This window comes from Acomys minous, assembly GCF_964271855.1.
Source record: "Acomys minous genome assembly, chromosome: 10".
NCBI lineage: Eukaryota > Metazoa > Chordata > Mammalia > Rodentia > Muridae > Acomys > Acomys minous.
In genome coordinates, this window is record NC_140491.1 from 39,051,645 (window position 1) to 39,065,164 (window position 13,520).

General features: G+C 37.1%; 1 protein-coding gene across 4 annotated transcripts in view; it reads right to left on the minus strand.

Moving 5' to 3' along the window:
* Window positions 1-13,520, minus strand: part of VSTM2A (V-set and transmembrane domain containing 2A) — a 26,844-nt gene continuing 13,324 nt past the window's right edge. The window contains exon 5 of one of the 4 annotated variants that reach the window (XM_084799726.1): window positions 1-2,346. In XM_084799726.1, coding sequence (XP_084655852.1) covers window positions 2,258-2,346 — 89 coding nt within the window. In that variant the 3' untranslated portion in view covers window positions 1-2,257. The other 3 variants (XM_084799727.1, XM_084799728.1, XM_084799730.1) reach the window with 3 other exon arrangements.

Sequence of the window (13,520 nt, forward strand, 5' to 3'; positions counted from 1 at the left end):
TCTCATTGATAGGCTGTATTTTCTGCTCTAATATTTAAAGTTCCATACTTTTTGAGTTTGGAGAAAACGGATAGTATGCCGTTTTCTTTTTTCGAAGTGGAGGCTGGGCTGGACTTTGGTCACACAGTGATACACAGGTCTTTATTATTTTGGACACTGATACAATGAATCTAGTGAGCATTCTTCCTAAACTAGCATATGCCCTTTTATTACAAGCATGGTGCACATTACTGATATGGGTACAAGTTTGGCTTGCTGTAGAACTGGCCGATATCGTTACCTGGACAGTCAATAAAAATATAACACATGATGGTTTTTCTCAGTTTGATTGACTTTAAATATATGCCATAATGTATGGAATTCTTAAAGCTCAAAGAGACTGAACAGGTAATATTTACCTATCACTTTATACATCTTTCAGATATTTAACTTTGAAAAAAATACATTTGTATGTTACTAAAGTATCATATTTAAACCTTTATTTTTCTCATTAGAATGAATTAATGAATCAAACAAAATAAGGAAAGTGGCAAGGAAAGATTTAGCATAAAACAATATTTCTTATAAGAGAATGTAAAGAATGTTACGAAAATATGCACATCGCTTATAAGTGCGTGGCAGGGTCCAGTCCTTTCCCTTATAAGAGCAAAAGCATTCATTTTCTACAGGCTACAATTTAGGACCTCCCGTTTGGAATGAACCATTCCTACATATATGGTGTTCTGGTTTTATAATGAAAAGAAAAGAATCTCTCCAGAAGACTATCTGGATGTGTTCTTTCTCAAGCCCTAACTCTTCCACACTACAAGAAGGAATGTATTGATTGTTCTATCTTTCTTTGCCAGAGAAAGATTTATTTATAACAGGTCTAAACAAAACATCACAAGGTTAATAATAATGATGGAATATTTAAAATTATAATTAATGAGTGAAGATTGAACACCTATCTTCTTCAGTATGCTTTGCAAGATTTGCATATTGTATGCAGCCAACAATCACATTTTAATTTTTAATTAGTAGACATTAAAATATAATTAGCAGCAAGTAGCAAATGACAAAGCTACAAAAATTCTCGAAGAACAAAGGAAGCAGCATTATTTAGTCAGACTGTGAAGTGTTCTTCCAGGAACTTGGGGAGTCAAAATGTCTTCTTAAGCCTCCCCACTTGGCCTCATTCTTTTTCTGAGATAGAATATTGATAACATGAAGAGATCTGTCAAAACCAGGATGTGCATTCTTCAGACTCAAGATCCCCAAACCTTAATCAACTCACATATAAAATAACACAGCAAATTCCAACATAGCATACACACAACAAAATTAATTCATTTATCAGAGACATATACAATTTAAAATATGCATTTCCAGGAGGAAGCAGAGGGCAACAAAGACAAATTGTGGCTGTTAAACCAGTGGAACAGAGGAACGCACTACAAAATTCACACAGTGCATGAGTTGCAAATAAAAAAAAATAATGCTTTAGGAAAAGAAGTTGGTGGCTTAATATATGCTCATGTATATATTTGCATATAGAATGAAGAAAGTCGGCTTGCATGAAGGTCATAATCTATCTACCTTTAAGTCATATCACACATACTATAAGCAATTTACAGAGTTTGCCAGGTTTGCATATACAGAAATTGCAAAATGAATTAAAGTACATTGAAATATAGCACACTCAATATGTATGAATATAAACCTCCCAGGATTGACAAGGATTGGCCATAACTGGCAATTGCTACCATTGAACAGGAACAGCAATCAAGGAAAAGAAGGGAAACTCCAAGGTAAATTCCATGGGGCAGAAAAGAAGTTTAAAAAAAAAAACTTTCTTTGATTATTTCTTATGTAAAATAAAGTTTTCTGTTGTTGATTTGCAGTGCTCAGCATTTTGTGTTTTGGTTTTTTCCCTCCCAGCTGGGGTGCTGTTTGAAGATAGTTTGTGTTTCTTCTGCTTTCCGTCTTTGTTTGCTTCTTGCAGGTTAGGTGTCCCTTGGTAGGAAATTGGTGGAATCCATGGAAATATTTACTATACTGATGACTTTCAGGCCAACTCCTGAGCAGTCAGCGAAATGTAGATCTTATTTGTTGAGATAAAAGAAAAAAAAATGGATCTTGTTATTAGAAAATGTCCTGTCACTTCACATTAATTCTCTTGAAATAAAAGATCAGCGACTTCCCAAAGAAAATACTATCAATAAAGCGTGATAGCCTCTTCGCTTATGCTTCCGGAAGCTGATGGTCCTTGTGTACGTAACTAGAGTACAGGGGGTGCGGAATGGTGCTTGGCGTTTAGGGTCAACTTTGCTGTCCGCTCCGTAGATTTTACAGGCGATTTGCTCTTTGCTTTAAGAAGAGAAAGTGATATTGGAAAAAAAGTCAGCACTTTAGATTAAAGCAAAGCACCCTTCACAAAGCCACAAACAAGAAGCAGGACAGAAAGTCCATGGCTTGTAGCCATCCTCGCACCTGCGGAAGAAGTTATAAGATATTCGCTCATCTTGAAGATTTCCAACGCTCCTTATTAGGCTGTTTTAAACATATACACACATATATTTAATTAGCTCGCCAGCTTGGCTCTGGTGCTCATGAATGTCTTGGCATGCACTGCAAACAACAACACATACAAAACATTTCAGTCCCGAGAATCTGGTGGTGTCTGTTTTCAAACAGTGCCGTCCCACGGCTGGGAACTCTGAGAGCAAACGAATCCAAACGCTTTTCTCTTAAGAAATTGTGTGAGAATCACTTCTTACGGACCTTTGGTTATCTCTACCCTTGTCCTTGAGAGCACACTCCCTGTTTTCACTAGTGTGTTAGTGTAAAGGTGCAGGAAAAATGCTAAGCTTAAGGGCAACTGTTCTGCTCAATGCTCAGCACTGTGTGACTTGGTGACTACTTTCAGAGTGGCATTTCCTCAAGATTTTATCCCTCAAGTCTGGAGAAGAGCTAATGATGTCAGTAACTGAATAAGCTGCTCTGAAACTAGTTCTATATGGTGCGGATGGGGATTGAATTGTATTCCACTTATTATCCAAACAATTTCTAGCCTTAATGGTATATGAGTAACTACTAGTAGAAACTAAAAACATGACAAGGGACAAAAAAAAAAACATTCTTCCGTTTAGTTGGAGAATGGTTCTAAGGAATTGGAAAGGGAAAGGGATTAGAATTCAAACTTTTCAATATTTCAGCGAAATCAGGTCAGCTTCCTTAATTGCAATGATTAAAAACAGATGCGCTCAACTAGCTGGTGTAGAAGCGACACGCGAGGCTTTGGAATAACCTATTAGAAGACCCACAATTCTGATTATTTTTTGTCAAGTTGCTTTGCTGCTGACTCTGACTCGCTTTGCTGGGAGGGAGCCTCTGTATGTTACCTGGTATCTCCTTCCACTCATATAAGGACTGGAGACCCAGTAAGTGCCCTGCCTTCAACTCGTGTGAAAAAGTTCAGAGACCAAGAGGTTACTCGCATTCCCCATGTGGCTGTAAGTTACAGAGATCATGCAAGGAAAACACAGATGCTAATCCGCTAACTGCGTCTAAACATGCACCACGGGAGATTTTTGAAGGAAGATCCTTTGACAGAAAGGAAGAGACAAATTACTGCACAGTTCTCTAAACAGCTGCTTGCACTTGGTTTGATACACACATATGTATATATATGCTACCAAGAGAAGTTTTTAAAAAAATGACAAAAGTAGCAAATCTTGGGAAAGGCTTCAGTCTGGGAGATGCTTTGTGAAGTAGCGGTTTCCTTCCCAGGGTGAGTGTGGGAAGTTAGGTCCTAACTGGTGTTTTCCCCTGCTCCTTTCTTATATCTACCCTTTCTAGAACACGCCTTTGACACCTTAATAAAAGAACAGCGGCTTCATTTTGACTCAGCATTTCCTGCCATCTGTATGTCTAGCATGTGCAAGTTAAAGCATAATTTACATGAATATTTTGAGAAGGAAATTAACAACCCAGTCTTACGTGGTTGAAAAATATTTGAAAAAAAAAAAACCACTGGAAATTTGAGTTGCCTTCAGATGCACAATCCACCATTGGAACACGGAACTTGCCTTTCCCAGGCTGGAATCCACTCTACCTCACCGGCACATTAGATAAATTTATTTCTGCCAGACAATCATTAAGACTTCGTTCTACGTGGCAAATTCTATTTCCTGTTTCATCACACCACCACCGAGTGGTTTTCACTTCTTTGGGGTTTTATTTGTGTCTTTAGTGAAGAGAAGGACTCCTCCGTGCAATTTCAGGCTCTAAACTGTTGTGATCTGTTTTAGGTAACTGAACCAAGTTACCGACATCGCTGTTTTTTTTCTTAAGATTCATGCTATTTTCAGGAAACAATATCGTCAGCCAACACACTCTTGTTTATTACATGTAAATATCAAAGTGTTGTTTTTCCACCAAGAGCAACCCAGCAACTCCTCAGGTGCTCTTCTTGTTTTCCCATATGGAACCATTTCACACTTGGGAAACAATAAACCAAGCTGCAGTCAAAAGTCCTGAGTTCCAAGTTCTGTGGTCATTCACCCCTGAGAGTTCAAATGAGGCATTAATTTACTACATGTTTTCTAAAGTTACTTTAATTATGCACTGTTCATGTTTTGGGGGGGCTTTCTCATATTGTTAGGCCAGACCTGCCTTAGACTAGATTCACCTCCTTTGTTTTATTTAGTTTCTTTCCCTTTCTTCCCAGGGCAGCCATATTTCCGATTACTTGCCCTTGTACATTGAAGCAACCATTGCCCTCAGATGACCTGCTGTCTATTGTATTTTTTTTTCCCCTCCGTTGAACTTTTCAACTATTTTGGTTGCGCTTCTCTTGTGCCTTCCTGTAGTTAACATATTTTTTCAATTCACTTTCTTTATATATTATCTCACTGGCCACACCAATGATCCATTAAAAGCAAAGAACTGCATTTTTTAAAAAGCAGTTCCAAAAGACACTGTTCATATAAATAAAATACAAAGCCTTTTGAGATTTTAAACTTTTGACTCTAATATAAAATACTCTGAGAAGGAGAGAGATGTTATTTTGTAAATGACAGAAGAGACTTGATACCCTATGAGTATATAAAGGGGAGGAAGTCCCCCTCAGGCACAGACATAGGGGAGGGGAGTAGGGGGAAAATGGGAGGGAGGGAAGAATGGGAGGATACAAGGGATGGGATAACCACTGAGATGTAACAAGAATAAATTAATAAAAAAAGAAAACAAAAAAATGAAAGTAATGACAGAAAGAAAGAAAGAAAGAAAGAAAGAAAGAAAGAAAGAAAATATGCAGGGATTATGTCTGGGCTGAGAGAGGCCAGATCTGATATGCAGTTTTCTTCCAGGTTCAGAAGGTATGCACCTTAGTTTGTAGCTAGGGAATAATGGCACCAGCCCCACCCCTCAGTCCTTACAGATGGTTTCTGTGGGCACACTTGGATGTCATCCCCATGGCTGTGCAAGCTGGTGGAGGTATCTTCTCTATTATAAGCAGAAAAAGGGTGTCCAAGAAGTGTTAAAAGTTTGTGTTATGCAGACGCCTAGCTCCCATTTCTTTGATTCCTCGGGGTTTTGTCATTGTCTCCAGAGATGCGGATACGCACATGGTTCTCAAGAGTGTAAGAAACGAATCTTACCAAGGAGCAATGAGGAAAAGCTTCAGTAATTCCATCACCCTCCTCATTGTTATATAATATAACAGACTTCACTTACTTAATTTTAAATAAATTGACAAGCATCTAAGCTCATCAGTCAAGACTTGACAACTTCCTCAATGAAGCCAGAAATGGTATGTGTGACACAGCCTTCTAACATTGCCAGTCCCAACAGCCATGCTCTTTCCCAGGTCATCAACAGAGATGGCATTCACAGAGGCTGTTACTCCATCTTCCCCTTGTTTGCTGAGTCTGTGGCAGGCCCTAACTTGTCTCTTTCCTCTTGCCCCTTGCCATTCTCCTCTGCCAGATGGAAGAATTTAACTCTCCTCATACTTTTCATTTAGCATTTATTTGCACTGCACTTCTGACTATGCTCGTGGCTTACAGGATAACTAAGATGCATGCAGGCACTAGTGTGCATCAGTACAGTATGCATGTATAGACACAGTCTTATTCCTCAGAGCAATCCCTGATGCCTAATGCACATGTTAAGCAAACAATATTCAGCCACAGAAACCCACTCACCTTGAGTTATACAGAAAACAGAGTAGGGCAAAGGCACAGGCATTAAGCCCAGGTACAGAGTCAGCAAAGAGCCCTGCGATGCTCCTGATTTAATCCTGGGGGTGCTGGCAGTGCTTCAAGTGCCCCACCATTGTTAGGGCATCATTTGAAGAATATGCCCAAGAGATAAACCTATTTCACATACACTTTACTTTTCTCTATCTATGACTTTATAAGTACTGGCTACAGCAACATCCCCAGGTCCTAAGTGAACTTTAGCTAGCTCTTCATAATGAATGTATCACATAGCACATTACACAATGATTTTCAAATCATAAACTTTTGGTGTTTAATGTTTCTCCAATGCCGCTTAAGTGTTTGAGTGAGATTGGGGCCCACCACTAATCCAATAGGACTTGGCTAAGAATTTCTTCTTCTCAAGGTTTTGATTCAAGACCAAGAAATATTAGGTTGAGTGTTGAACATGCTCTCATTAGTTAGCTATAGAGAAAGAAAGAATAGCAAAGCTTGGAAAAGAAATATCACCAGCTGTGAATATCAAATGACCAAGTGGAAGGAAATACCTCAATATGTAATCCGTGCAAAGCTTATTTAACTATCCACTTTATTTTGACTTTGAATATTTGTATGCATTACTTTCCTATACTCATACGACTGTTACCAGTGTAACAACAAGAAGCACACCTACTATAAGCATCTGTTGTGCACCCGGTGTGCTACCGGACAGCCTACTCTTCTTTTTCTCCCTAACCACCTAAGATCATAAAAGGGAACAGGAAAAAAGGAAGAAAGAAATTATGTCCCTATGTGGCTCCACTAGGCAGAATGTAGAATATTTGTTTTTGTAAGAATGAATATCGGAGATGATCATCATATGATCAGAAGTCCTCTAAGATAAGCTCAATCATAGACTGGTGCTTTGTGTCTGTGAAGAAGTCAGTGCCTCCATGTCCTCTTACAGCCTCTGAGCAGACAGACCCCTTTGACATACTTTTCTTTATTACAGACGTCAGTGTTAAGAAGTGAAAATGATTGTGGAAGAAAATTTGAGCTAACTTTTGAAGAAAATTTTATTCACATTAGCTTGTAATAAATCACTACTAAGAGGAAAGATCAAATAATAGTAGGATTTTCTTCTAACGGTTTTTGAAAAAGGATACCCTTTTATTAGAAATCCTAAGGGTCCAGTGACAATTTCTTCGAGAAAGCTAGCTTTTTATAAAGAAGTGAGCTTCATTTTAACTTAATACATAAATGAATGACTTTGCCATGCCCTGGCATGTTGCCTGCTTAAGATTCTTTTTGCTTTCGTTTGGTAGGCAAATTACAGCCTCTTCTAGTAGAGGGATGTGTACTGAGGATCAGGGAGAAAGTGTAATTGTCCCTGCCCCATTCCAGGTCTAAATGACAAGACACTTGGATGATACCACCCCAGTCACTACAGAATGCTACAGATTTCCTTCTTGCCTAAAACCAGTCACTTCAATATTTTTAGGTATCTACTCTCTAACGAAGACTGGATCTGTAAGAGGAATGCTGCCATCAGAGGTCATCTAACTGAGCACAGTTTCATAGTGATGTCCCCATCTAAGTATAGCTGATCTTGTCAATTTTGTGCCCATATCATAATGAGTTATGACAGGACAAGCTAATATTTCTTGGTCACTTTTGCCACTGGCTATGATCCTGTGAACTAGCCATAGACCTTTCTTAAGAGAGTCGTTCAATTTATTCAGGTTTACTCAGCTGGTAGTCAGTGTCACTGAGTTCCAATGCAGGTTATGTAAATTTTTGGACCTTAGATAATGTCAGTTAATGCATCCCATAATTTCATGTGGTAATTCTTCACACCCGAAAAATCTAAACTTCCTCAATTCTGACTGTTAAAAATAGAAGGTAATGTGACTGCCTTTGACAAAATGGAATCAAGAATAAGACTTGGTAGATAAACAGAAGGTTCTTAAGAAGGAAGTTTGAATATCACACTTTAATAACAATTTTAATGCAGAAGTAAGAATTACTTGTAATTATTACTACATTTCCTGGCATATGAGTAAATGATGCTAACATGTACTCTTAGACTTTATGTTTTCTGCATATATGCTTTCATTATTAGTTAGCAAACCTTCTTACAATGTGAAGGTCTATATCAAATTCAGACCTTGAATAATCAAATTCTACACATGTGACTTTCCCACTCTGATAATATTGAATCACTCTGAATTTAACTAAGGTATTTAGTAAGGGCATTCAAAGTGGGGGGGATGGACTAGAGACAGTGGCAGGACAACTGGCGTTGGCATGAGGTGACAGGGACTATGTACACGAACCCGCTACCTAAGAACAGCAAGGATACTGACCCTGAGTTAGGAAGCCAGTACAAACTGCACCACAGCTAGGGTCACAGAATGCTAAATGTAGCAGCCAGCGAAATGTATTTTCATGTTGCCTGCGTTGATGATGTAGAATCAGCATGAATATTTAGGTGTTTACTCACTAACTGGTGAATTAAAGAACATCTCATATGTTTTCTGCATTCTTATAGACCTCATCCTCAAGGCCGTCAAAGTAAACCCCTTGTCAAATAAAAAAGAAAATACCTCATTTAAAAAAAAAACAAGACAGGCAAAAAAATGAAGAATGAAGAAATAAAAAAAATGGAGAGCAGAAGCTGTCAAGAGACCACTTCACATTTAATGTGTCTTCTTAAGTAGATTGAGATGTAACAAGAAAAAATTAATAAAATAATATATATCTTGAAGAAAAGAAAAGAAATGGCATCACCACAACTAGGAAAATGATAATTTTTCAGAATTTAGAAATTTAATCTTTGATGCTCAGCAATGTTTTTTAAATGTTGGTCTGGCAACTATTGTAGCACCCAATGCCAACAAGACAAAGAAACCATCAGTCTCGTGGCCTTAATGATACACTTCTTCAACATAAAGCAAAGGGGTCAGATTTTGTGCATGCGTTTTCCAGATTAGTGCTAAAAGTTTTACCCATTTTCTGAATCTAGCTGTTTCAACATTTTTGGAATTAAGATTTTTTTTAAAGTGTTTGTACAACAGACATTATCTTCTTAGCTGTAGGCATTAAATAATTAGAGAGTCTAGTGTGAGCACTTTTAAATTTTTCTCCTGATTAAGACATTCAAATCAAAGAATCATCACCACTTGGTACCAGAGACTGTACGTCTAACCTCGTAGACATAAGTTGTCATTCAGTATCACTTGGAATGCCAGTGTAGGTTTATCATTAAGCCTGTAATGAAGGATGGTCCAAGTGCTATTTTCTGGTTTTTCTCTAGGCGTTACTTTATAAGTGGTTTGACCATGTCTTCTTAAATATTTACCAATTTACATAAAAATGTATCCATCTTCTTAACAATAATGTATCCAGAAGTTTGCACTCAGATAACTAAAATGCAAATCTTCAAATTCTAAACATTCATTTTTCTCTAATTCTATTCACTAAATGTTGCTAGGGACTACAATAACATTAAAAGCACCAAGAAAAAAAATTCATAGTTCCAAATCTTCAACTGTATTTTAGATGGTTTGAAATAGAATTTTCAAATTTTGTATTTTGTACTATATTTAATGGTTGTAATTCCATCACCTGTTCCTTTAATGTAACATTTTCCAGATTAATTATTTAGAGGCTAGAAATGAGAAAGTTGCCTCAAACCACATAAGTTTGTTTGATCAGAAAAGTTACAAATGATATATTTTACAATTGGCTACAAAGGATGCACTCACTTATTTATCCATAAGATGTCTAGATGACACAAGAAATAAACTGATGTTACAATAGATACTGTCATAGCTTTACATAAACCTGTCCACAGTGAAAATTTTTACTATCTGACTGCATTATTTTTTTTAAAGATTTATTTATTTATTTATTGTGTATACAGTGCTCTGCCTGCATGTACAGGCCAGAAGAGGGCATCAGATCCCAGTATAGATGGTTTTGAGCCGCCATGTGGTTGCTGGGAATCGAACTCAGGACCTCTGGAGGAGCAGTCAGTGCCCTTAACCTCTGAGCCATCTCTCCAGCCCCCTGACTGCATTATTTAATCTTCACTAAAATGTTTACGATTTAGGAGATAAAACTGCTTTGTTTAATCTCACCTTCTGCCTCTACTTTCCCAATAGTTCCATAGTTGCCTGCTTAATGGAACAAGGAATTTGAAATCCTGGCTTCACAAATTGCTTTGGGTCACACACGGAAAGAGTGAAACAATCGGGTTAAACATAATGCCCTTTGTTTATAAATCTTTCTGTGTATGGACTCACTATATAATCCCAACACTTACACATTACCCAGTGTCTTAGTATTTCTTCAGGATGTGAGGTGAGTGTAGTTCAAAATATTGCATATTTTATTGGTGGCTAATGTCTGCGCTTGACTTACAAATTCATCAGGCTCAAATCTTTCTGCTTAGCAAGAATAATATGATTGACAGAGTAATCTGCTCAGTGCCCAGAAGGTATGCTGTTAAGTATGTATAAAATGGTATGTGGATGTAATATTCCTAACCTTATCCTACATAAACCTTCTCAGTATAACGCTTTCATAACAGTTCTTCATTATAAACATGTACATTCGTGTGAACATGTGTATAACATGCATCTATTGTAATTTTTTTCAGGAGCTCCACAGTTACATAGAAGTATTATTTTACTTCACTTACTACACTGTCATGAGATGTGTATTTTTACTTTTGCATCAGCACATTTTAAACATTAAATTTTTTTCTTATAGCAAAGTGGTAAGTTATTATACTAGCAGATAAATACAAGCAATGTCAAATATTAACATCTTGACTTCTAATATCCAATTTCATGTATCATTTTTACTAGACTTTTATGATCATAATGATCTAAAGTTTTTTTTACATTGATGTGTTTTCACTTCCGTGTTTTGTATCCTATAGTTTCTCATGTTATATTATATGTTGAATCTTTCTATTGTTGTGGAATGTTCTGTAAAATGTGGTTCTTGAAGCTCCATATTTAATGTATTCCTTAATCAGTTGACGTCTCTGGTTTTTGTCGCTGTGCACTTTAAGTCGTAAGAAAGCCTGTCATGAACATGACTGGTCAGAAATCGGCATCTGGTTCACTGCTCATTTAGAAATTTCTTCCCACAAAATCATTTTTTTTTTTTTTAGAATATAGATCTAAAGCCCATGATTGACCTTCTACATCAAATCAAACTGCCCTTGGAAAGGGGTGCTCCATCTCAGAGCTGAGTGGTAGGGCATCCGATTCACTGTGACCTTGATAATCTCACTGTCATGGGCAGTATTTGCCATAATCACATCTGGCCAATCTAGGAAAATAAGATTGGATTTTAATTTCATTAAACATATGAATACCTGTAAAAAATTTTTGACAGATGCAATACTAAGTCTAGCCATCTCAATGCACAGCCTGTTTATTTATTCAGCTTTAAATTATCACAGTAAGTTGCTCCATTCACATTTATGTGACTTATTATTATTTATTCTCTTTTAAAAATGACTCTTTTTACACTTTTCCTTTTGGATACAACTGAGGAATCTGCATTATGTTCTGGCTTGCATTGTGTTTATATGGAGGGTTGACTGAATTTGTACATTAGTCTAGTTTTTATCCTTATCACATGCCTCCCCTGCTGAGTGGTCACATGATCACAGCACATTTTACTGTTGGCATACTCACTTCCTTCTCTAAGAGGTCTACAAAAATACTACCTTGCACGTTGTTCCAATTTTTCATTAAATTTAATTAAACATTTAAGTTAATTATAGTAAAATGTCATTTTCACCTGCTAACTATTTCAGAGCCTCAGATCTCTGACTTGGTCTTCCTATTTTTGGTTTATTTTCATTTGGAAATAGATCCTAAATTGTGGTAAAAATGTTTCTTTATTTCTTTTTAAATTTTATCTTTTAATTTTTGTTTCTAACTCATGTTGTATCAAACAGTTTTAGAATTTGCAATTTTTGTTTTCTCTAGCCGTATTTCCTTTGATTTCTTCTTAAACGATGGCCATCTGATACAGCCTTTGGGGAAAGAGGAAGACGGTGGGGGCACTGACCTCACCTGCAGGCTAGGCTGATTTTGTTAGATGTTTATAGTCAGTCCACCATTTCACTCAAGGCTGAGAAATAGCCTGGGAGACGAGCATTGTCACCACAGAATTTCTAGAGCTCAGAGAGATTCTGCAGGATGTTCATCCACAGTGAATAGCTGGTAGACAGTGAGTCTGGGAATCAGTCTTTATCCACGTGGGATCACACACTAGACTTTCATTATTTTTCATTATTGACGTTTATCTTTTTCCTTACAGTTAAGGCTTCTGAGTATATTTTCATTTCTGTCTATTTTCAGCTGTATCTCTAATCACTTAAAATTTTTTTTTTCAAAGGCTCTTTTGAAAGCTTGAATTTAATTTAGATAAAAGAAGATCTATATGCTTTCAGCTTTCAAACCCTTGCTTCTTATTCAGGTCCATTTCTTAAAGTTCTTTGGAATTTTATTGCACTTTACAATAAGGCTATAATTACAAGCTCCAGCAAAATAGTTGCTGGCCAATATGATATGGTTCTACAATTGGAAAGCTACCATTTATTAATGGCATTGTGAGAGAAGGGAAAAGAGAGCTCGGGAATAGTGTAAGAGACAAGATTTGAAGGCAGCCTCTTCCCCCTTTAACTTATCCTATCTCCAAGCCTCCAAAGAAAAATATCTGACTCATACAACAGGTGGACCTGGCCATTAACAGCCCTTCCTTCTAATCTACAGTGTGGTTTTTTCCCCTGTGTCTCAATTACTCTCCAGAAATTGATATTTATCTTATGTGTCTGGAGAGATTGCTCAGTGGATAAGAGCCCTGGCTGCCCATCTAGGCTTTGATTCCTAACACCCACATAGCAGCTCACAGGTCTAAGCTCCAGTCGCAGGAAATTCAATCCCTCTTTCTGACCTCTCTGTGCACTTCACTCATGTGTTGCGTAGACATACATGCAGTCAAAATGCCCATATACAGAAAATAAAAATAAAGGGAAAATACTAAAAATATTTGTCTTGGCTATTTCTAGAGAGACCACATTGCCTTTGGCTTTTTTTTTTTTTGTAAAAGTTGCTCTAACTTTGTGTTCATTTTTGTTAATCCCTTCCTATTCCTTACTTATAAATTAAACTGTGTTATCAGTATGCAGACAAATGCCGGGAACAGCATCTATCTGGTTCAGATTAGCTGAAGTTTCATGGGTCCTGGAACGCATCCCCTATAAATTAGGATGGACAGGTGTACTCTATCATTTTTGTGCTGGCAATAACG